Source organism: Dromiciops gliroides, chromosome 1 (genome assembly GCF_019393635.1).
Source record: "Dromiciops gliroides isolate mDroGli1 chromosome 1, mDroGli1.pri, whole genome shotgun sequence".
NCBI classification, from domain to species: domain Eukaryota; kingdom Metazoa; phylum Chordata; class Mammalia; order Microbiotheria; family Microbiotheriidae; genus Dromiciops; species Dromiciops gliroides.
The window spans coordinates 755,881,687-755,902,565 of NC_057861.1; the positions used below are offsets into that span (position 1 = coordinate 755,881,687).

Sequence of the window (20,879 nt, forward strand, 5' to 3'; positions counted from 1 at the left end):
CTTTCCCAGGTCCATAGTGGTTTAGCAGATACTTGTGGTGGGGTTGAGTCACTGACCACCAGGCTAACTTATCCTCATGAAGAGCTGCCCCTATGCCTTCTCTTTCAACTCTTGTGATTCCACCTCATCCCTGACCTACACAATAAATGGCCACGCTCCCATAATATCCTGGGAAGAGTTTCATGGGGGAAAAGAAAAGTAGTGGATTTCAAAGTGACTAGTCCTGAACTGGTCCAGTGGTGAAAAGGTTATAGGACTGTCAGGTTGACATTGGGGTCTGGATGGTGACCTTATGGAAGCCAATGACCTAGCAGACATAGTTGGCAGGAGAATTTGTCTGGCTCTTTCCTCTAGTCCCTGGGCTCCAGATAGGAGTGTCTTATGCCCTTGCAGAAGTCACCTGACCTGTATGGGCTTTGGTTTTCTCTTCAGGAAAATGAGAGAGGGTGGAATCATTGACCTTTGAGAAGTCCCTCCCAGCTGTCCATCTGTGATCCTGTTACCTCCCTTCAGTATCAGGATTGCTTGAAGGAAATGGGGCCATTTAGACTGGAGAAGGAAAGCTGGGGCCAGAGTCTGGGGAGGAAGCATGGCAGCTATTTTCAAGTATTTTAAGGGTTGTCACCTGGAAGAGGGATGAAACTTGTTTATGGCCCCACAGAGCAGAACCAGAGGAAAAGAGGCAGATTTAAGTTTCAAATAAGGAAAAACCTCCGATTGCTCCGTGCTATCCCAAAGTGGAAAGAATGGCCTATTTCAGGAGCTTGGGGAGTTCCCCCTCAAGCTGTGAAGACTGATGTGAATGACCCATCATTTGTCATGAATCTTGGAGCAGTGGTGTCAGATGCAAATCGCGCCTCACAGAGGTGCCCCCAACCGGATATGAGGATCCCTTCTGTCCCTGTGAGACCTGAGTTTGAAAATGTCATATCTGTTTTATTGTATTTTTATTCATTTTGTAAACTATTTTGCACTTCCATTTTAATCTAGTTTGAGCCACAGGCACCCTGGAGCATTGTGGGCCTCAGTGGGTGGTATGTTTAACACCTCTGTTGTAGAGGGAATTCTTGGCTGGGCTTGCGTTGGACTGGATGACTTTTTTTGAGGTTCTTTTCAACTCAGCTGTGATCCTCTTTGTGAGTTTCAGGACGTCCCATTGTCCTCCACCATCTCAGCTTTAAACAAAATAAAGTCCTATCTCTCGACCTTCATTCCCAAAGCTACCTTCCCCTCTTCCCTCCCCAGAGAGACATCCCTTATAATGAAACAAAAGAAGAGTTCAGCCAACTCTGCCAACCCCACTGAGCCCCATGGTGTATGAATCATGCCATGCCCATGGGGCCCCCCACTTCTAAAAAGAAGGCAGGAAAAAAAAAGAAGGCATGGAGGCACCAGTAGCTTCTGAGGTTCCTAGGAGGTAGGTACCCATAAGAGAGTCATTCCTTTTTCCTTGTTAAAGTGCAGACAGTCATGGTCTCTTGCTAGGGGTAGCAACAGATACTATTATCAGCTGGCACCTTAATGGAATTTAAGTATCTTTAGGCACTGTGCTAAGCCTGAGGATATAGAGAAAAGCAAAGAAGAGCTGCTGACCTCAAGGTGCTTATATTCTAATAGGAGACATGTCAATAAGTCGGCACATCTGAGATATATACAGAGCAAATGGAAGGTGGCTTGAGAGGAGAAGATCCAGGCATCTGGAGGGAGGTAGTGTGGGAGCTAAGAAGAGGGAGAGGTTCCAGGCAAAAAAGCATCCATTACAAAGGTATCAAGACAGGACATGGAGAGGAAGCAAATAGACCGGTATATCTGACTTGTGGAATACTTGGAGGAGAGTAAGGAGAAAAGGGTCAGGTGGGGAAGACCTTCAAATGCCAAGCAGAGGCCTTTATGTGTGATCGTGAAGGTCACAGGGAGCCCCTAGAGTTTACTAGTTAGAGAAATGAGATGGTCATACTTACGCTTCAGGACACTCACTTTGGTGACATTTTGGAGGATGTACTGAAGTGGAGGGAGATGTGAGGCAGGGAGACCAGTTAAACGACTATTGCAGAAGTTTAAGTGATTAGGGCCTGAACTAGGGAGTGGCTCTTTCAGTGGGTAGGATGTGAGATTGTGGAAGTGGAAGGGAGTAGTTGGTAATGGAGTAGATGTTTGGGGTTAGTGACAGTGAGGAATTGAGAATGGCCCTGGGATCAGAAGCCTGTGTGACTGGGAAGATTGGGGTTTCCAAAACAGTTACAGGGAAGTTTGAAAGTGGGGAGTGGTTTGTGGAAAAGATAATGAGCCTGTTTCACACAATGTTGATTGTCTTCTCCTGGTGACTGATGGTTCACTCTCATTCTTCTGTCTACACTTCCCACTCCATACTCCTTCCCTTCCCACAGCTCTTGATGGGGACAGATCAGGGTCCCTCTGACCTCGTTGACCATTTTTTCCCAAGTCCTCCTCCTAATTTTCCTTCCAGCACTCAGTTGTATTGTTTACCCATTCTTCAGACTCTTAGCCCTTGGTTCCTGGGCCATTATATTTCTTTCTTGGAGCTCCTTTTTCTTTCTGCTTTTCTCCCCTTCTCCTCCACATGGTGGGTGGTCCCAAGATTCTTGCCCTTTTCACTGCTCCCATCTCTAAATTATATCTCCTGGATCCCTAATCCTGTGCTGATGCCTTTCTTCATCATTTCCTTTAGGAAATCTCTCCTTGGATGCGTTGTTGTGTCATTTGAAGGATCCTAGAGAGATCTGGGTTCAGATCCTATCTTAGATGCTTGTCAACTGGGTCACCACAGACAGATCACGTAATCTCTGTGACTTTTGGCTCCTGCTAGGTCTCTATGTGGTGAAATCTTGATTTTATGTAGTTTAGAGATCATGCTATTGGCAGTGATGTTTCTGAATGTGCCTGGCATGTAGTAGACACTTAATAAATATTGATTGATTGAGCCATCAGGCAAGCAGGTTGTAAGTCACTTTTTTGGGGGGTGTGTGTGTGTGAGGCACTTGGGGTTAAGTGACTTGTCCAGGGTCACACAGCTAGTAAGTGTTAAGTGTCTGAGTCCGGATTTGAACTCAGGTCCCCCTGAATCCAGGTCCAGTGCTCTATCCACTGTGCCACCTAGCTGCCCTGTCAGTCACTTTTTAAAAAATTGGTGTGGCTTTTTCTTTAGCTCCTCCTTTTGTCCCCCTTCCTCCATCAGGTAACTTTCCTTCCAAACCAAACCCCTGAAAATGGCATTTATTTGTCTCAAAACCAGGCCTGCCATCTGTTTACCCAGTCACAGGTACTCACTTGCCTAGAGAAGACACAGTAAAAATATTCTCTCCACCTTGGCTTATTGTAAATAAACAAACAAAAAGTCAATAACTTTACTTTCAATTTCTGATCCCTCAGCCCAAGATCTCAGTCTGGCGAAATACTGCAATTTTAAATGTACTCTCCTCTAGGCTCTTCCAATTCTCCCCACTCAGTAATATGTCCTAATGGCAGAACACATGGTTCAGGAACGAAAGTGGTTCACAGTCTTTTCACATTTGCTGGCTTAAGGGACAAAATAAATGTCTATAAGCCTCTAAAGGCCCATGAGGTTCAAGCACCCTTTAGAAAGACATGGAGGAAAGGGGAGAAGGGAAATGAGGCGTCAGTGCCTTTATTCTGCAGCCTTGGCAGGTTTCCATAAGGAGGGATCCTCCCTATCTTCCTTGTGCCTTGGTGAGGCAGTCCAGCCCTGTTGACTTTATCATTATATCTTCTCTGTCACCTCCATGGCAGCTGCCATCCCACTGCTTCCCCTTCCCAGATTCTCTTGGCTTCTTCTTCCTTCTTCCTACAATTCTAAAAGATGGGAAGGGATTAATTTTGAGTCCAAGTTAGCCCCTCTGCCAGTCCCAAGATGAAGGCAGGTCTCCCTAGGGGGTGTTGAAGAGGATGCTCCCTGAAACCAGCAGCCATCTGTCTTTAGTGACCAAATCTCCTCCATGATGCCCAGTGCAAATATGGACAGGATGGCACTAAATGAGTGTTTGGAATGATGACTCTATGAAACACATGTCCTTAAATTTTTATGAATTAATATCTGGGCTGGTATAGGCAATCCTTTTGACCTGTGGTGTTAGTACAGTTCTGGGACAGTTCGTTAACTGAGTTTTCAAGGGTATTATGAAGTCTGTAGTTAATGGTAATAATAGCTAGCATTTATATAATGCCTATAATATGCCAGCCACTGTGCTAAGCACTTTACAAATGTTATCTCATTTTTTCCTCACAACCTAAAGAGGTGGGTAATATTATTGTCTCCATTTTGTGACTGGGGAAACAGAAGCAGCTAGAGGTTAAATGATTTGCCTAGTAAGTATCTGAGGCTTGATTTGAACTCAGGTTTTCCTTATTCCAGGCTCAGCCCTTCATCCCCTGTACCACCTTGCTGAAGTATAGAGCCTTGTCATCTTCAGTGCATGAGCAATACTGAACTTCTGATGGATAATTTTAGTCAATGGGTCATGTCATACTAGGTACTCAGTAAATGTAAATTATTTTTGGTAACCTGCCATGTTACACAGTTTCTATCATTTCTTTGTATAATTGGCATGGACCAATAATAACCTTTCTGAAATTTCAGGTGATAATGACCTTCTCTTCAATTGGCACCCTAAAAGCACTCTGTTTCCTTAAACAGATATTCTTTGTGTTTGTCGTTTCTTTGTCAGTATATTTATGGTTGGGCTCATGGGGCTTTTGGTCATGGAAGGCCATTAATAAGATATTTTGGTTTGATCCCCTCTTTAGTTTAGAAGCTATATTTATCTATATTCAGGAAAGATGATCAGGAGCTTAAGATCTGGTAGAAACATAAAGGACTTCAGTCAATAAATATTGATTAAATACATACTATGTGCCAGGCTTAAACTGTGCCCACTATTGGCTTTCTACTGCACCCCTCCCCCCACCAGGGAGGGAAGGGAGGGTGGGCTATAAGATCAATGGTTGATAACTGGGCTAATTTGAAGTGCATTTTATATAGATTTTCCTTGACATGATTGTGTTGGTGGCATGTTTTACATAGAAAAGCATTTTCAATGTGGATAACAAATGCCCTAGTGTTCTTACTTTATGTTTTATAGATTTGCAGTATGTGAATAAGCTATAAATGTGGAACTCAGTCAAAGCCTTATTATTCTTATTACACTCCTCCTTGTCCCTTTCAGTTCTCAAGCTAGGATCATAGGGTCATATATATGTTTAACAAATGCTCAGCACACTTCAGTTTGCTCGGTGTCATTGCCACTGCAATGTTTTTGAGGACAGCAGCTCTCCTGGAGAACAACAGTGTCTGCCTTCCTAGAAAGTGAAGTAGGGTGCCGAGGCTTCAGTTTGGGTCTGCAAAGCAGAAGGATCGCAACGAGGAAACCAAGTTCCCTGGCATGAGAACCTAAGTCTGATAAGGGCTTTGGAAATGAAAGAGAAGCTACCGCAGGGATGTAATAAGCAAGCCACTCCATTGAATGTTCCCATCCCATCTTTCCACTTACTCATCAGCATTTTTCCTTGTGATTCATGGTGCCCTTGATTGATCGCGGGAAGCTGTGGTTCATTGTAAAGCAATTACATTTGATGTGCTATCTTAAACCTGCTTTTGAAACTCAGTCTCTCTTTACTGTCTGGTCTCACCTTCTGGCATTTAATATCAGGTTTCCTCATCTCTTTGATTTTTTGATTCCACCAGACTGGGCACAATTATTCCGGGCATCATGGAGATCTGTTTTCCTTTTGACTTTAGTATGGGGAATAAACATTTGTGTGATTTCAACATTGTTGGTAATAAGGTGAAGGAATGTGAATGTAGCTGTTCCTTTCATGAAGTTTTTTTTTTTTAAATGGGTGCCCTGAGATGCTTGGGATGGCACCCATGTTATGGGGAGCAGCTGTCATTGCAAATGAAGGAAGTCAGAAACTGCCATCATGTTTTTTTTAGCATGCCCATTTACAAATGTTTAAAGGTGAAAAAAATCTGGTTTGGGGTTTGTTCCTAATCCCCATTAAAGGAAGCTGAGCCCCATTTCTGCTTCTGCTAAACTGAAAGAGCAGTGGGGACAGTGGTGGAGGGGATAGAAGAGTCTATTTGTTACCATTTGAGTGTCTGTTTTGTGGCAGGTCTGCAGTGTGTGGTTGTAGCTGGTAGGATGTGGATGAAGGCCACTCAGAACTCAGGGTGGGGGGGGTGAGAGCGGGTGCCCATTCTTCTGTTGGTAATGAGCCAGGATCTCAAAATGATAAATTGTTGTTCCGATTGGATTGTGTCTCTTCTGCTCAATATAGTCTTTTTTTTTTTTTTTTGCGGGGCAATGGGGGTTAAGTGACTTGCCCAGGGCCACACAGCTAGTAAGTGTTAAGTGTCTGAGGCCGGATTTGAACTCAGGTACTCCTGAATCCAGGGCCTGGGCTTTATCCACTGTGCCACCTAGCTGCCCTGCTCAATATAGTCTTAGCGGATCATATGTAAGTGCCGCTGTCCAGCACTCAGTTCTTGACAAGTTGGCTGCATTCTTCCGTTTCAGCCATTATTCCCTTTCCTCAGTTGGTAGTCTAGTCAAACTGGCTTTCTGTCTGTTCCTCATGCAGGACTGTCCGATTCCCTCCTCGGGGCCTTGGCCATGGCTGAGCCCCATGCCTGGAACATGCTTTCCCATTATCTCTGCGCCATGGAATCCCTAGTTTCTTACAATGCTCAATCAGAGGCTACTTCCTCTATGAAGGATTTCTTGATACCCTTTTCCCATAGACTGTTAGTGGTCCCCTCACAATGACTTTGTGTCTATTTGTATATTTTTATATGTACACTTACTATCTCCTCCCTATACAATGTAAGTTTGAGGGCAAGGTCTTTTGGTGTGGGGCTGCTAGGTGGTGCCATAGTGCATAGAGCACTGGCCTGGGAATTGGGAAGACTCTTCATCCTGACTCAGACACGCACTGGCTGTATGACCCTGGTCAAGTCAATTAACCCTGAGTGCCTCAGTTTCCTCATCTATAAAATGATCTGGAGAAGGAGATGGCAAACCACTCCAGGATCTTTGCCAAGAAAACCCCAGATGGGGCCATGAAGAGTGAATGACAACAAAAAGGGTCTGTTGCATTGTTGGTATCCCCAGTGTCTAGTACATTAATTAATTCAATCCATTATGATATTGGTTATAGTATAGTTTGTGAATAAAATTTCTAATAGTGTAGATAGATAGACCCAACTGTCCTTTCTTCTTTCACCCACTGAGGAATCTCCAGGATTGGTGGATGCTCCCAGGAAAAAGCATCTCTGCTACTTCAGTGAGTCTGCTCTGGTAGAACCCTCCCTGCCAATGTCCCCTGCCCTGTGTCCCTAATGGAATCTGACTTTGCCTGAACAGGAAGGCCATCTGAAGCCAGTTCACCTATGTAAAGAGTCTCACATACAGAAGAAGGAAGAAGTCAGGGATCATAAAAGCTCCTTACTATTTCTCAAGGTCTATTAGCAGTGGTCCTGGTGATTATATAATTAGCCTGATGGATTCTCATGAAAAGAAGCTTTCCATATGTAAACAGGGTCACCAGTGGGACAGTGATTGATTTCATTCAGAAGCACATAAAGAGGCCAATGAGCCTATATACCCCTTTGGCCCAAGAGCATAGTTCATGGGGAGTCCTCATGAACCTCAGATGTGTGTGTATGTGTGTATGTGAGGGTGAGTGTGTATGTATATGTGTGTGCTGGTAGTAAAGGTAGAGAAGGATTGTGAATTCTCTAGAGAACATGAGCCTGAAATTTAGCTTTCTAGTTAGAGAATGGAAATTTCTTGGGTAGTACCAATTTTGGGAAGTTGTCTCATGAGTAACTCCAAGGTAGAGAGTTCAGTCACTGGCTTTCTAGAGGGAGGAAATTTCCCTAATAGCATGTTTCTTGGTGAAGGAATGGGATCAAAAACATGACCCTGAAGCTGACGGACTAAAGCCACATCATAGAGTGGAGATTCCTTTGAATTACTTGGACAATTGAGATCGGATGTGAAGGGGGATCACTTGAGCAACATTCCCCAAAGTGTGTTTCTTTTCCTGGAAGAGGACAAACCACATGATGGGAGGATGAGCCTCGGTGGGATTATGTTAGAAGTGTGGCCTCATCAGACACTCAAAGGGCTACCCTGATAACAGCTTTACATTCCATGTTCTCCCAGGGAAGAGGGAGCTGGCAGTCTATTTGAGTGCATTGCATGTTTCCAAGACTATTATTAACTCTCATTGGTCTTGTATCTTCTGTGTATTTTCCCAGAGAAAAATAAAAGCTGTCCCATACTCTGTTTGTAGGCATTACCCCGATTACTTATATGGGAATTGAGGACCCTTTACTCCATATGTAAAGAAACCTAGACACAAGCCCATTCTAAGCTGTGTTTTGGAGATTCCTAGAGTTCCTCTGAGTTCAGATACTAAACCAAAGAGACTGTAGGATTGAACCTGGTCCATGTGAACCCAAAGGTCTTGGGGTGAGAGATGGGGGTCAGACCCTGGGCTATGGATTACAGATGGTAGCAATGCAAATGGATGACAGCTATAAACAAAATCTGAGTTTGAGACCCTTCATCAGGAGGGGGAGGATCTTGAAAACTCCTCTCAACTCTGAAATTCTCTTATTTTGTGTATAGACCTTAGTGTTGTAGCCACATAAAACTTAGGACAAATTTACTCTTGTGCATGTTTAAAATGAGTCAGTTGTAGGTGTTGTATGGGGACTGGACTTCCCTTCTTCTTCCTTGTTCTAACAACCATCTTCTTTCTACCTCTGAAATAGTAGTTGAATGTAGCATGGGACCTTATCACCCCGAAAAAGAAGAGAATGCTGGGTACATAATGTTAATTTGATCAAACATCAGACATGTTTTGAGTCATAGCTATAAGTTTATTTAACCCCTTATTTTTCATAACAAGGGACCAGCTATTATAATTGGTTAATCTACCAAGTCTTTAGTTATTGGCTAAATCTCCGTAACAATTCACCCATAGCTTCTATACTTAATACATAGTAAATAGTTAATAAGGATGTGTTGATTTAATTTGATTCAATTCCAAACTCCCTGGAGATCATGATTTTGCTTCAGTACCAAATAAAGCAGTAGATCACAATGGAAAGATCACTGGCTTTGGCATTGGAGGTCTCGGGTTTGCCATTTACTTCCTAGGTGGTCTTGGACAAATTACTTCACTTTTTTCCTTAGCATCTCAGCCTTCTCATCTATAAAATGAAGGATCTGTGCTTGCCAAATCTAAGATGCTTTTTAGTTCCAATTCTGTGATCTTATAATACTCCCAAGGAAATGTGGGCTCAGTACTGTTTTGATCTGAATCCCTTTGAGCCCCCAAATCTGACTTGTATACAGCCTAAGCATAACTTGTAATTGGGTTGTTTTTATGTATAGATATGGCCATGTTTTTCCTGTCAAAAACATTTCATTTAAGGGATATAGTTTATACTATATTCTGGCCAATGAAGCCATAAGTCCAAATGGGCGAGGAGGCACTGGGGAGAATTTCTCTCAGCTTGACTCACTCTCTGCCTTATTTAGAGAAACCTCTGGCCTGAGCTCATCTTCTCATGGCAATTCCCTAACCTGGAGCATCACTTCCTGATGGGTCCCAGTCATGCTCTTTTCACTCTTGACTTGATTCACTCACTGAATCACCTCCTTAGCAGCTGTTTTACGCTTCCCCCTCTCTTCTTTCTGGGTCCCCTTCATGTGTTGTCTTCCCCATTAGAATGTAAACTTTTTGTATTTAGGGACTGTCTTGTTTATTTGTATCTGTACCACTAGAATGGTGTGTAGAGCCTGGTAAGTGATCAGCACTTAATATTCTTGTTCTCTCTCTCTCTCTCCATTCCCCTACCCATTGTGCCATTGTGATGTTATACTGTCCAACTCTAAGTATACATTATTTTTACTCCTAGTCACATATAGGGGTTCATTCACTTAAAAGGCATTTATCATGCCCCTACTGTGTGCCTGGCATTGTATTAGATATTACGAATATAAAGATAATCTATCCAATGAAAAGACAACAACAATAATAACAATTATAGCATATACCCTGATACTAGAAATCAGGTGAAGGAGGGATTGATTTTGGCTGCATAGTGAAGGGTTCTTGGAGAAGGCAGTTTTAAGAAGGGCCTTGCCAAGGCTGAGACTTTGATTGGTAGAGATGGGCGATTATATACGTTGGGAGGAGAGGTTGTTGTTATCCTTTGTTCTCCAAGCGGACCATGATATCTGGGTGATGTCATGACTTGCACTGAATTGGATTTAAGTGAGGGAGGGTTGTTCAAGGTCACCAACCTTACTCTCTCCTCCAGAGCCATCTGGGTCCAGTGGTAAGATATATATCTCAGGACAACTGGAGATAGCCCCAGATGTTTTAAGGCAATAGGGGTTAAGTGACTTGTCCAGAGTCACACAGCTAGTAAGTGTCTGAGGTGAGATTTGAACTCAGATCCTTCCAAATTCAGGGCTAGAGCTCTATCCACTGTGCCATCTAGCTGCCATGGATAGGATGCCAAGGACAAAGGTGCAGAGACTTCAAAGGTCTCCATGTTTGGGGAATGGTGAGTAGCCCAATTGTTTGGAGTACAGAGCACATCTGGGGGAACAATGGCAGAAACCACCAGTCCTCTGGGCCCTCATTCTCATAGGACCCATTGCAATGTTATTCTTGCCCCGCATGATAATCCTTTGGAAAGGGTTCTGTTAATATATTTACACCACAGTCATCTCCTGATATATCCTGACCCATATAAAAATCTCCCTTCTTCCCAGAATCACAGAGTTTGAGGGATAGAAATGGTTGTCCAGGTCATCTGGGCCGACTCACCCCTGCTTCCCCTGCTTTCTGACATCCAAAGATGATCTCATGGTTCTTCACCTGGAATGATTTCACAGAAGTCTTCCTAGGTTTTATCGAATGCCTTAGATTGTTTCTTTTGTTGAGTCATTTCAGTCTCTGTGACCCCATTTGAAGTTTTCTTGGTCAAGACACTGGAGGGGTTTGGGAATTCCTCCTATATTCTCCTACCTCCACATATCAGTTTGTTTGGTCATTCTCTAGTTGGTGAACCCTGGGACACCTGTTTTATTTCCTAGTAGTTCTTTGAGGGGTGTGTGTGTGTGTGTGTGCAGTGGGGTGGGCTATGCACGTCCTCCTGATGGCTTGGCCCAGGCCCCATTCCTGCCTGTTTATTTGATGGTTCATTGGAAAGAGCAGAAGGAAGCAGAAGTGGGTCCCATGACAAGGGTGGAGGCTCAGTGCACAAAAGGTCCGAGTGCTTTTTCTCAGCCCGGGATGCCTGGGTTTCTTGCAGGCCATGCCCTTTGAGATCCTCTTTGGCTGGCCCAGCCATCCTTTCACTATAACCAAGGCAGGCCGGGGCCCACTCTGTTGTCTAAAACAAGGGTTTCACTGTCACAACAATGATCATGAAACCAAAGCTGGCTTTTACAAAGAAATAATACCTTGTAAAAAAGCAACATTCTAAGAAAATTACAGAGCGCCCACTTGATGGAATAATGAGCCCGAGTTTGGGGGACGGCAGTCATGACCTCATGCAATATTTAGAAGGAATATGCTGTATGTAGTTATTAATGTAAAAAGTCACATCCTGCATTCTTCTAATTTGTGGAAAATCTGTCATGAATTGCCAAGGAACCTCTGATTTTTGTACATAACCACATCAGAGATGGTGACTTTCTCTCCCCCCACCCTCCCTTTGCCTTAAAATACATTCTTGTAAATGCTAAATTACTTTCAGACGTGTGATGCCCCTTTAAAAGGTTGGGTTGCTAAGTTTAGCAGTGATGCCTTTTAGAGAATTAACTCTCCCCCCCAACTTTGCCTCTGAGGAGAAATTGATAAATTGCTCTTTGTCTTGGGGGGAGTGGCTGGTTTGGGGAGAATTAGAGCTTGGAGAACACTGGGGCCCACAAGGGAAGGAGGGAGGGAGGCCTGCCCCCAGTGCTTTTCGTCCTCCCCCATGATGCTCAGAGGGGGTAGGCGTGTCATCCCAGACAGAGACTATCCCAGGGGAGGGGACCTTTTGTCCTGTCCCACTTTGGCTATGGAGAATGGCTGCTACTTCTCTAATGAAGCTCTGTTAGGACATGGGGAAAGGGAACAAGCATCGATATAGTATCCACTGTGTGCCAGGCATTGAACTGAGCACTTTCTAAATATTATCTCATTTGGTCATGAGCCCCATGGGGCAGAAGCACGGAGGCAATGTGGTGTCATGGAAAGATCACTAGAGCCAAAGACCCTGGGTTGAAATTCAGCTCTCAAAACCACCAATCTTTAGAGATAGATAATACCACAGAGGTCATATGTTTGAGAAGCCCTGCTTCTCTACCCCCACAAGGGGCCATCCAGCCTTGTTTGAAGACCTCCAGTGAGGGGAAAATGACTACAGCTGACTTATAAGAGGGTTATCCATGTGAGGTCTGGAAGGGGAAGACCAGTGGTAACAGACCCTGCAGTCTGTGATGGAACGTCAGGCTAGGTACCGCTATATTCCTGCTTATTTAGATGTGACCTCAGAGATCCTGGAGTTGGACCCTGGGTGGGGCACTCAGGAGAATTTCTCTAAAGCTGCTGAAATTCAGAAGGGCGTCCGACAATATGTTTACTATCGGTAGCATAGAAACAACTTGGCACTTGGTTAGCAAGAGTCCTAAGTCAGCAGAGGAAGCTACAAGATGCCATCTTGCCCCTCTTGCTGATGGTGGGGTCCCAATGGGAAACCTTCTTGGCCAGGCCTATTCTGCCCCCTCATCCTCCCACCCTGAGCTAGTATGGTTGTGTTCTGCCCTCTCAGATATCCTTCTCCCTCCTCTCCTACACACACCTCAACTACTCAACTGAATTGAAGGTGGGTCCAAAAATATAGCATTAGTTTTCCTGGCTTCTTCCTGTCCTGATCTCTCACCTCTAGGTTAGAATCCACCAAATTCATACCAAAAAGAAGCGTTCCTGCTGGATGAGTCCAGACCTCAGTCACCACTGGCCTGGGTCTAGGAGTTCACTCTTTGACCTTTGGGATTCCAAACGGCACTGGTTTCAACACTTGGCCTGGAACCCAGCCTCAGAATAAAACCGGAGCTCCCTGATGATGATCTTGAAGCACAACTGAAAAGGCCAAGGAGTGAGGCCTGTATCTTAGGCCAAAAGGCCTCAGAGGAGGAGGAGATGGCCACTGGGTCTTCACCTTTGCAGCTTCGCTCTCACTAGCTGCTGTGGGCAAAGAAATCCCAGAATGAAATAAAGAGAGATAGAGAGAGTCCTTGGAGAGGATGACATTGTCTCTGCCTGTCTCCAAGCAAGTCTGCTTCTTTCTGTGTCTGGTTCTTGTACCAGACATTCCTCCCTCACCAAATACAATATTGGGGGAAATATAGTATTCATTTTTAGAATGATGTGACCTCTAGGTATTGGTCCTATATCTGTTTGGAGTTTATTGTGGCATAGGAGTTAAATTTCTTTCTTTCTTTCTTTCTTTTCTTTTTTTTCCCAAATGGCTTTTCAGTTTTCCCATGAGTTAGTTACACCGTAACTTCTGACCTTAAAGTACCTTACTAATTATAATAACAATATTAGTAACAATTACATATATCTAGAGTACATTAATGTTTGCAAAGTAATTTCTTTTGAACACCTCCATGAAGTTGGTAAGGGAAAGGAGAGGGAATGAGCATTAATTATGTTTTCCAAGCACCACTTGCTTCATTCCAGATAAGTTCGTAGCAATCTTTTCCTGTTTCTCTGAATTTCTAGTTTTCATCATTTCTTATAGCGTGGTAACATTCCGTCACACCGTTCTACCACAATCTGTGAAGACGTTCCTCAGGTGCTGGGTGTACACTTTGTTTCCAGCTCTTTGCTCCCTCGAAAACTCCTGCTATGAACACTGTTATCTGCAGGAACTTTCTTTCTATCTTTGGCTTCTCTGAGACACACTGGATGTCTACTAGTGAGATCTCTCACCCAGTTTGAACAGTTTGTCCACTCTTTCTTTTTTGGTGGGGGGCAGAATTCTACATTTGTTTTCAGAATGGTCGGACCAATTCACACATATTGTTCATGTAAAACCTTTTTACTTTAATGTAATTGATGCTGTTTCATTTATCTTTTGTGATTTCCTTTATTCCTTGTTTGGCTAAGAATTCTTTCATTCGGGTATAGAGCAAAAGGCGCCTTCTTTCATTTCCTTTCACTTAAAAAAAATAATATGACCTTTAGATGTTGGTTTTGTGTCTGTTTGGAGCATATTGTGGCATAGGGGATGAGTTTGTTTTGAACCTCTTTTTTTTTTTTTTTTGGTCAAGTGGCTTTCCTGCTTTCCCAGTAGTTCCTGTTAAACTGTCATCTTTCAAATATTCTCTTAGGACCCTGGGCCAGCTCACTTGAACTCATCTCCTGGACAACTGAGTGTCATCTTACTGCCCTCTTACTTATTTTGGGTATCAGCTTCCTATTAGGCTCATTTCCTTGGCCCCAGGGGGCACAGCTAGGAACAATGGGTAGAAGTTACAGGGGGTATAGATTTTGACTTGATGTAAAAACATTTTCACAATTAGAGCTTACCTCTAGCAGTGGAATAGGTTATTCTGGGGTTTCTTCCTCCCTGGAGATTTTTTTTTTTGGTGAGGCAATTGGGGTTAAGTGACTTGCCCAGGGTCACACAGATAGTGTCAAGTGCCTGAGGCCAGATTTGAACTCAGGTCCTCCTGAATCCAGGGCTAGCACTCTATCCACTGTGCCACCTAGCTGCCCCATCCCTGGAGATTTTTAAACGAAGACTGGATGGCCACTTGTCAGGGATGTTGTAGAGCATGGTTCAGATTAAATGGTCTTTGAAGTCTCTTTCAACTCTAGATTGTGGGATTCTGCTGGGATTTTAACAGGTACAAGGAGGTAAGTTAAGGCATTACAGGTACGTGAATCTACTTGAAAAAAAAACCACAGAACTGAAGATGGTGAACAGTCCATTTTGGCTGAAGCATGGCGCATACAGTGGAGACTAAACTAGAAAAGTAGGTTGGTACTAGCCTTTGGAGACCTTGAATGCCAAGTCAATAAGGTTGGCCTTTATTTGGTATGCAGAGCTTTGAGCAGGAGTGACATGACTGTACACACACAATCTCAATTCTCACATTTTTGCATTTTTGCTTGGGGAGTTTTCTTTTGTCTGTTTTTATCTTCATTGTGAACTGAAGAGAAACCAAGAGGGAATATTAAGATTGTAAAATGCTCTTTATAGAATCAGATAAATTGGCAGAAGAGACTGACCCTCTCTTCCCTTCCCCCCCTTAGGTAGCATGCCTGACCCAAGTGGGAGCCAATTACCTCACTGGCGGAAAGGAGGCCAAGCGTTGGGGCACTGCCCATGGCAGCATTGTCCCATACCAGGTATGTGCCAAGTGATGCTACCTTTGGGTGCCGTGAGGGTCTTGGTCCTGCATGCTGTAGGACAGATTAAGGCCCGCCCTGTCACTTGTGGCCTTTAAGGATGCTGAAACACGCCATTCTTCTACAAATAACTGGATCATTCCCTGCAGAGACCGAGTTTCACATGTTTCTTCAGGAGAAGATTAGTAACTTGACCCTGCAGGGGATCAAAGGCTCTTGCTGAAAGTGAGAGACTTTGGAGCTCATATTACGGCTTGCTCATTTTTACCCAAGAGAAGTTCAGGCTGAACAGATTTAAGCAACATGATTTGGTTCTAAAAATACTTTGGGGATGTTTTTTATTTTTATTTTTTAGCATCGTTCTAAGGCCAACCCAGAGAGAACTGTCCCATGAAACAAAAACACCTAAGCCAAGCAAACCACTGCTTCACATGTGTTTGGCAGCACGCGCAGCCGGGGCCAGAGTGCGGGGCCTCTCTTTCAAGGGGAGGGAAATCTGGTTCCTCTTCAGCTTTCCGGGACCCAGATTGGTTACTTTATGACTGAATTTGGAGGTCTTTCAGAGGTCTTTGCTTTACATTACTGTGATGATGGTGTGCGTTGTTCTTCTGTGCATACGTGGTGTCGTCACTTCTCCGAATTCCTCATTTTGGTCATTTCTTTTGGCACGGTAACATTTCTTTTTCTTTCTTTCTTTTTTTTTTAATTTTTTTAGTGAGGCAATTAGGGTTAAGTGACTTGCCCAGGGTCACACAGCTAGTAAGTGTGTGTTAAGTGTCTGAGGCCGGATTTGAACTCAGGTCCTCCTGACTCCAGGGCCGGTGCTCTATCAACTGCGCCACCTAGCTGCCCCTGGCACGGTAACATTTCTAAAGATTCAATGGCTCGTTCAGACATTTCCCAGCCGATGGGCACCCACTCTGTTTTGTGTTTAATTGGACTACCAGGGGATGTCAAAGCTTGGTTTGTTCAAGGCATTTAGTGATGGATTGCATGCTATTCAGCCCAGGATGGGGCCAAATGATTATTTGTGTGGGGTATAATTTTACCTTAGGGGAAAGAAAAAGAGTCTGAGGGTCATAGATTTAGACCTAGAAGAGTTTTATAGCTACTGTTATTTATTCAGTTCTTTCAGTTATGCTTAGAAGTATAATTTCCATTAACTGGTGGCACTGTGGATAGAGAGTTGGGCTTGGAGTCAGGAAGACCTGAGTTCAAATCCAGCCCCAGACACTTACTAATTATGTGATTCTGGGCAAGTCATTTAACCTCTTTTCTGCCTCCATTTCATCTGTAAAATGGGAATAACAGCACCAACTCCCAGGACTGTTGTGAGGATAAAATGAGATAATATCAAAAGAACTTAGCACATTGCTTGGCACATAGTAGGTGCTATGTAAATGCCTATTCCCTTCCCCCTTAGGTCAGTCTTACCTTTGCTGGTCTAAACAAACATGAAAGTTGATTTTAGAAAACAAAAGCAGAACTCCCACTGGCCCTCTCTGAATATTTCGGAGTGTCCATGTTGCTTGGTATATAGCTAGGAAATATTGAAGTGGCCATTTTGGCCCCTGTCCCCAAAAAGATTTGTGCTGACCAGTGAAGATCATCTCTTTCATTTTTATGGATCTCACATCTTTGTCTTTAGGTAAGCTGTGTCCTCTCTCTGGGCGTCACATTCCCCCTTTGTAAAAGAGAGGTAGAGTAGAGAAAGTTCTCTGCCACGCTTTGTCCAAAGAGGGTAACAAAGGGTTGGTGGCAGTCTGGGATGCTGGAGCTCTGTTGTCTGTATGTGGCTCCTCCCTGCCCCCACAGGACAGCTCCCTGAGCACTCTGAGCACAGCCTGGCCCCAGACACAGGCAGGCCTGTGACTGCTGCCATCTTCACTGAGAACTAAATAACAAAGTGTGAAATTCTATGACTTGGCATCAACAGAGTAAAGAATACTAATCTACAGAAATGCCCTTCGTCCTCCCTGAGGGTACCAGAGCCCACGCAGTGATACTTCTCTGGTGGCCGTTTATGTTCTGTGGGCGTGGGCGCTTCTCACTTTTCTTGGAGAAGAAAATATTCCACATTAAAATATGGGGGGCAGCATGGCCTAGTTCAGAGTACTGGACTTGGAATCAGAAGGTCTGGGTTCAAATGCTTCCTCTGACACTAACTAGCTGTGTGATCCTGGGCAAGCCATCCCTCAGTCTCTGCTGCAGAAGGGCCTTTCCATCTTGAACAAAACATAGATTTCGGATATCAGAATTAATGTTAGACTTGCTGGACTAACATGCAACACACATCCTTGGTGAGGGGGCCGATCGAAAGATAAAGAAGACATGGTCTCTGCCCTCCAGGAATTGACTTCAAAAGCCCTTTTCTTGGTTCTGGTCGTTTAACACCCAGACAGCTGGTGAACAGTGAAAAATTCAGTCAATCATTCGGTGGTTTCCTGGGGAGGAAATTATGAGAGAGCCATTGGGCTTAGACCCTACCCCCCTATCCTGTGGCATTCGACTTGGTCATATCTGGACTCATGATGGTTTCACGGCTGCCCGAGGCTTTTTAAACTGTGCTTTCAACAACCTCTTACCTCCCTTCCCCTCTGCTTCCCCAAACCCGTTCTCACCTAACTGTCCAACTACAAAGGACCTAACCAATCAGGTCAGAAGGATTTGAGCTTTCAGCAGCTTGGAGACCAGTCAGTGTGAGCCTAGTCTCTGGTCCACCAGTGAAGATGGCAAGGGTTCTAGGACTCAACAGATACATCCTAAAGAATGTCCTGAGGTATCCAAAGGCTGCGTGACTTGCCCAGAGTCATGTGGGTAATATCGGAGACAGGATTTGGACTCAGTTCTTCCTGATTCTAAGCCCCAGCACTCTGTCCAAGATAGACTATTTCCTCCATGAACCAGTTCATACTAAAGTGTAAGTGGATAATAAAGACATATTTCAGTAGGAGATAGTGCCCTAACCCAAAGTGATGGATTTCTAAGCATAGTATATCAAAGCTTAAATCCGCGTGGATAGGAGAAATATTTTTGGGTAAGAACAACTCAGAGTACCCTCAAATCACATGATTTAGGCACTGGCTTTCTCTATCCACTCTGTTAGTTTTACTTATATAATACCGGTCAATTCAATTGGCTGTCATTACATTTGTTTGTATCCTCATATTCACCCCCTCTTCCCCTTTCTGTCCCCCACCTGTCCCTGGCAGTGACCAGATAGTCTGGCCTTCTGTAGGCCTCAGTCACACTTACTTCATGGGCATAAAAAATGACTCCTTTTTTTCATTTTGTGGATACCAGGGTAGCAAGTGGATTGTCTGCTGGCTGTGCCTCATTCTTGTTCAGTGAGGAGCCTGCCTTGTATTTCTGTCTCTGAGGATGTCCTTTATGCTGCTTCTTATGTGCGTCTGCATTTGTAATGCATGGCCCTCGGCCTGCTCAGGCCCCCGTGGGTCTGTCTCCCCACTGCCTTTTAGGTCATCCTCAAGTTCCGTTTTTTAGATGCTGCAGTATTCCCCGACTTGTGTCCATGTGGTGTTGTCAGGGAGTGTTGATCCTGCAAAGTTGTCTCTGTTTCTGGGAGAAACTTTGGGCCAGTGAGTGCTGCCCCACCCCATTTAGGGCCTTCTCCGGTTCTCTGCCAAGCTCCCTGCCCCCTGTGGTATCCATCCTGGCTCAACGTACCAATGCAGGAGCTCTGTTGTCTTTGCACATCCTGTCACCTGTGACTATTTACTGAGCACCTTTTGTATGAAGGGCATGAAGCCCTTGACCTCTGTGGAGCTGACAAAATGGGGGAAGAAATTCAGAGCTCCTGGGGCCTCTGGAGGCAGAAGGTCCCAAGCTTGTTCCCTCTTAAAGACAGAAACATGTTCTTCATGGTTGAATTGCCTCGGTCTCCCGTCCTCATGGGCTCTGGGCTGGTTTGTTTGTAGCTTTATTATCCACGAGAAACAAGAGAAGGTTTATGAGGGTCTTACTGTATGAGCCCAGAATCATCTCGTTTCCTCTCTAAGGAGACCTGGTTAGGGCACTGTGATTAAGGGATAAATGCAGATCTGGGCTGACTGCAACTTACATACCAAGATGGGCCCAAGATATGTTTATAAACCCTGATCTGTTTCCAATTTTTAAAATAGATTTGGAGACTATTTTTATGGGTGAATGCCAGGATAATTATCGTTCCAATTTTAATAATAGAAACAGTTTAGTGCCTAATCTAGCTTGTCTGTATTTTGAGCTGGAAGCCCAGAGTAGATGGCTCTCGGGGTCTCAGGAAATTAGGGCAAAAGAGGATTCTCTGTTCATCTCCTTGAGTCCTCATTACATCCTCTCTGAAACTGTATTCTTATTTGTCTCATTCCTGTTAAAATCAGCAATGATGCTCTGATTGGGGGCTATTAATGGGCTGAATGTGAATTCCTGAAAGGTAGGGATGCTGGCTCTTCCCAAAATAGCCCACTCCAGATTGTTCAGGGGGGATTATCGAATTCGGACTCTGTTTCTTTCTTCTCTTCTCTTTAGCCACCCAATTTTTGGACACTTTGCACCTCATTTATCACTTTCCTCAGGGATATAAAAACAGACAAAAATCCAAAGCAGGCAATTTTTCTACTTGTGAACCACCATGGCTTGACTTTTCCCTGAGACAGGCTGAAATCTGAGATTATAAGATCATTTCAAAGACGATTTTTGGTTTGGGGTTATCTGGGCAACTTTGATTTCTCATTGCCATGAAAAATGGTGGACAGGTTTCACCTACCAACTTGCCACATTCCTCTTCTACTTGACTAAGTCCCATTGTTCTCTGTTGCCTCCGGATGCCTCTGTTTAGCTTCTAAATCCTGATACAAACTGGCTTCCACCTAGCTTTCCAACCTCATTGGACATTACTCCTCCTAGGGTCTCTGTGTCTATGTATTTTCCTGTTCATTCATTTATGCATCTATTTATTTGCTTGTTTATTAGTTTATCAATCTAGTTTTTAATTCATATATTATGTATATTACTTTCTTATTTATGTATTTTTATTTACTTGTTAGAATGTAAGCTTCCTGGGAGAAGGAATTCTTTCAGTCTTTGTAATTGTATCCCTATTCCTTGGCACAATGCTTGGCACATACTAGGTGCTTAATAAATGCTTGCTAACTGATTGTTAGGTCTTCATCAAGCACCTACTATGTGCCAAGCTCTGTGCCAAGTATAGGACATAAAAAGACTGAAAGAACCGCCCCCCCCATTTGTAAGGAGCTTCCACTCTGTGGTGGGGAGACATGTGGACTCCAGATAAATACAAGTGAACTTTTGGGGGCATCAGTGACCCCACTGCTGAGGGACTGGAAAACCTCACATAGACAGTGGCACATGGCCAGGAGAATGCTCAGTGGTTTCTTCTTCCCTTTCTT

General features: G+C 44.0%; 1 protein-coding gene across 3 annotated transcripts in view; it reads left to right on the forward strand.

Annotated features, from left to right (window-relative positions):
- The window catches only part of SUGCT (succinyl-CoA:glutarate-CoA transferase), a 623,067-nt gene that overhangs the window by 91,346 nt on the left and 510,842 nt on the right, over nucleotides 1–20,879 (forward strand). For all 3 annotated transcript variants that reach the window (XM_044004982.1, XM_044005065.1, XM_044005154.1), the window contains exon 9: nucleotides 15,376–15,471. In XM_044004982.1, the coding sequence (XP_043860917.1) occupies nucleotides 15,376–15,471 (96 nt within the window). The remainder of the gene's footprint in view (nucleotides 1–15,375; nucleotides 15,472–20,879) is intronic.